The sequence below is a fragment of the Eurypyga helias genome, unplaced genomic scaffold (genome assembly GCF_000690775.1).
Source record: "Eurypyga helias isolate BGI_N326 unplaced genomic scaffold, ASM69077v1 scaffold30195, whole genome shotgun sequence".
Classification (NCBI taxonomy): domain Eukaryota; kingdom Metazoa; phylum Chordata; class Aves; order Eurypygiformes; family Eurypygidae; genus Eurypyga; species Eurypyga helias.
The window spans coordinates 1-4,388 of record NW_010252520.1 but is presented as its reverse complement, the minus strand read 5'-3'; the positions used below and the strand labels follow the sequence as shown (position 1 = coordinate 4,388).

General features: G+C 45.4%; 1 protein-coding gene across 1 annotated transcript; it reads right to left on the bottom strand.

Annotated features, from left to right (window-relative positions):
• Positions 1-1,942: 1,942 nt before the first annotated feature.
• Positions 1,943-2,843, bottom strand: KCNJ8 (potassium inwardly-rectifying channel, subfamily J, member 8; the record flags this gene model as incomplete). The annotated part of the gene is made up of 1 exon (XM_010152424.1): positions 1,943-2,843. A coding segment is annotated over one exon (901 nt), but the record flags the coding sequence as incomplete, so codon positions are not given.
• Between the last annotated feature and the right edge of the window lie 1,545 nt (positions 2,844-4,388).

Sequence of the window (4,388 nt, the reverse complement as noted above, 5' to 3'; positions counted from 1 at the left end):
TAACCACTTATTAAACAGACAGCCTCAAAGAAATTCACAGCCCTGGAAATGGAGTCCAGAGACAAATTGTATATGCTTCACCCTGACTCTTCTTGGAAGCTACAGATGTTCATTGTTTGGACAGACAATAGGTAGATTAATGGCTCCAGATGTTCACCATCCTCCCAGAACATTAATGGGCAGGCCAGGGAATGAATGCTTTTAGCAGAAACTTCAGTTTCCACTGCTGTTTCAGATGAAATACTTTGACAGTGTTTATTTTCTGGAGAACACCTGCTCCAAATGTAGGGAGCATACAGTACAGAGCAATGCCCCTCCGTGCCACCACCCAGCACTACACGAAGGCTGCAAACTGTCCATACAGGTGCTGATAAATGGAATTCCAAACAGAGTGAGAATCCAGCATTGCTTTTGGCTATTTTGCCTGATAGGAATAAGCAAATATTGAAAACTGTAAAAGTACCTAAGCGGTTGAGTGGCTCCGAGAATCAGCACAAGGACAGAACTGTCCTTGAGCCACAGACGTAATAAGGCAAATCGTATAAGAAATTTGAACTGGAATTTGTCCATAATTATAGTTCTTATTCACAGATGAAAGAAAAATTGCATCAGTTTAGCATTATCAAATGTGATACAATTAGTTGTCAAATATGTATTTGTTCTTGTAGAACAAATAAATGTGATGACGATAAACTTGTGATTACATTTTTTGGGAAGACTCTACACAACAAATGCCCATTCGAATTTTAAGAGAAAAGCTCCTTACCATCAATTCTCAGTGCCATGTCACATAAAAACAGAGGTGAAACTGCTGAAAAACGGTAATTCAGCAGCAGCACCCACGTCACCCTGAATATTATTCAGGTGGTTTTGAAAACACTATCTTTAATATTATTGGCACAGTTCCCTCTCATTCCCTCTCGTGAATTCCCACTGGCAAAAAGTAACCTCTGTGAAAGTAAAAAGGCTTAATCCTACAAAAAATACTGTAAGTGAAGGGACTACACTTGTTGCCTTCAGTATGTGAATTTGTAAGAGAAAACAAACCAGGATTTGGTCTCCCACCAATATGAAGAGGATGTTAAAGAGGCGTGTGCTTTTTCCAGCTGGAATAATTTTAGTGAAATGGATGCTCAGGTGGCAGCGGGGAGGACCTGAGTTTCTCAGCTTGGGCTACAGCTGCATTACAGAAGCACGCTGTCCTGCAGCGGATTATCTCACCCTGGAAAGAAGAGCAGTGCTCTGCAAGAGCCGTGCTGCTGGTTCTTCCGCCGGTGCTGCGCTGGGCGGCACCCCTTTTCCTGTGGGGTGGTCAGGTCACTTCAGCTGACCCGCGTTTGCTCTCAAAATGCCTTCTCCCTAAACCAACTGAAAGAAAAGATCTGAAAAAAAAGAAGGTAAAAACCTGGCTCTTCTCCAGTGACCTCCAATCACTAAGGAATTTAGCTACCCCTTTCAAGAGAACAAGGAATTCACCCCAGAAAGATCAATACCCAAATATCCTGCACAAAATCTGTGGGAGCTGTTGTATCCCGCAGTTTTGAAAATGCGCTTGCTTCTACCCGCAGGTGAGTAACCCACTTACATATCAAAAGGCACATTTTGTGACAGCCAGCAGAAAAAGATAAGAAAGAGGCCCTGGATAGGAAAAATAAGGTTAAAAATATTAACATGCCATTAGACCAAGTATAAATACACATTATATTACATGTGAACTGTGTTTTCTTTGGTGTACATGTCATTTTTTAATTAATTCATACACTAAGTGCTATAGTGTTTCCTAATGCCATTAGGTGGTGCTTTCTGTAAGTAATAGAATAAATAGTTCTTGCACAGTTCCTTTCTGCATCGCGTTCTCATTTTCTTAATGAAATGAGAAGAAAATTTAAACCAAACTCCATGGCTCCTTCCGCAGCCCCCCAACCTCGCACAGCGCGGTGTATCACGTTTCTGAGGCACTCTGGCTCCCCTCGGGCGTGATAAACTGCACTTTGGGCACGATGAGGGAGGGATTTGTTCTCCTCATGGAGTTGCTCCTCCGAATGGAGTTGTTTCTCCTCATGGAGTTGCGTTTCCGCAGGGAATTTTGGTGGGACAGCTCGCTCTTCTGCAGGGTCTGGATGAGAATGGACGGCTTCTCGTCGAGCTCTCGAGCGCTGCAGCGGGGTGCTGCCACTTTGACGGTGTTGCCAAACTTGGAGTAGTCAACCGCGTACACGCCTTCCTCTTCGGTGACGATGGGCACAAAGCGGTGACCCCACAGGATCTCCTCCGCTATGTAGGAGGTTCTCGCCTGCGTCGTGATGCCAGTCGTTTCTACGACTCCTTCGAGTATCACGATGAGCTCCAGGTCCTGGAGCGCCAGGTCAGCGGCGGAGATATCGTAAAGAGGACTCCGCTTGTCTATGACATGACAAATGATTAAGGGAGCCACGAGGAAAATATTGTTGCTTTCAATGGGGTTATCCACGGGGATATCCACTTGGTGAATGGGTATGACTTCTCCTTCAGGGGTCGTAGTCTTCCTCACAACCTGGATTCTCACCGAGGCGCTGATGATCATGCTCTTCCTCAGGTCTCCCACTCGAAACATGAAGCAAAGTTTGCCGTTTCGCACTGCAATGACTGCCTGCCGGCTGAAAATCAAGGTCTCGGCCCGCCTGTGAGCTTGTGCCGTTTTCATGAATATGCAGCCCAGCATGACAGCGTTTATGATCAGACCCACAATGTTCTGCAGGATCAAGACCGTGATGGCCAAGGGACATTCCTCTGTCATCATCCTGCCCCCAAAACCAATGGTCACCTGAACTTCAATGGAGAAGAGGAAAGCGGAGGTGAAAGACCTGGAGAAGAAGATGGCACAGAGTTAACCCTAAGGACGTGGAACACAGAGAACCTATTAAACACATACTTTCTAGAAACAAATTTAAGGACCCATTTGTACAGTCCTGGTACACTAAAGACTTCTGTTAACTCCAGCAAACCATTGCATGCTCGGTGACTGGTTTTGTATGTTCGGTGCAGTATCTGCTGGTGACGGGGAAGACCTCAGAGCCTGAACTCCTGAAAGACAGTCTCTCACACCAGGGGACCCTGAGAAGCTCGCTAGGTCCTCTGTTCTGGAACACACGCTATGCCCTGTGTTAGCCAACAGTGCTGAAACACCTGGGCTTTCCACCTTCTCTGTCCCAGGAAGCTCTTGATGGAGAGTGGTGGTTTTGGCAACAGTGCACCATCGGCTGGCACACCGATATTCTTCCACCAGCCTGTGTCGGGAAAGGAAATGGGAAAAATTGCAGCATTTCACTCATACTACAAGAGTTGTGAACCCCTTTAGCAGGACTTCCTGGAGGGAAAGCGGACAGCCCCAGATTTGTGACACTTCCCAAACCCTCGCCTGCCTTGTCATTCGGATCCCGCAGGATGAGGCTGCAGAGGGAGGCTGGAGGCCTCCATGGTCCCCTCCGCACATCCCAGCAGGAGGAAAACGCTGTGACCCAAGGTTTGGGCTTAGCTCACTGCCGTGGCAAGACTAGATGGAAAATTTCAACTCAGGAGAGGGCTGCAAAAGTGTGGGCTAGGTTGAACGTCCCTAATATGCCATAGTGCTGGCCGTCACGGGATGCTGTCCACAAACTTTCCAAATATATTATTTATAATAGTCCACACGTCATATTCCCTGCATGCTCCAGGGCCTTTCATGTCATTTGAGAACCAGATACATCCTTCACCATCTCTTATGCCCCAAATCCATACCCTGGAATTTATCTGGTAGACCCGCAGTACCTTTGGTCTTATACGAACTGGTGTCAGAGTCACCCTTTTAACACAACGCGATCCACCAGCATGTGACGCATTATCACGCTCAGCATGGCTTTACCTATGGAAAACATATGTCCTGTCCATGAAGATGGTCCTAAACCACTAGGCGCTTTTGGTTTGCTTTTCAATTAATCTGCTTTTAAAAACCTTTTTCTTTATTTTTCCCTAACCTTATTTTCAGTGAACCTGAGCTCACGAGGAGACATCAAAATAGCACAGGCAGTATCAAGGATAATTTTCTGTAGAATGACAAAGTGCATCCTTCAGAAAACCAGCCAGTCTCTGCAGAGACCTCTTTGAAAGAACTTGGCTTCTTTTAATTTTTTTTTTTTTTTTAATCTTTGGCATTCTCCCTTGTATTGAGTGGCTTATTTTTGCATTTCACTCTGAGGAAATCAGGGATGAAGGAGTTAATTACCAGAATTAATGGAATGATTTCTTATGTTTATGCATATTCAGTTACATGCAGAATGCAACTTCTGGCTTAAACTTAAAGGAGCTTCATTCAACTTAAAGCTCTGTGGAGTAAATATTCTGATTTCCTCTAAGAGGAGAGGAGAGGAGAG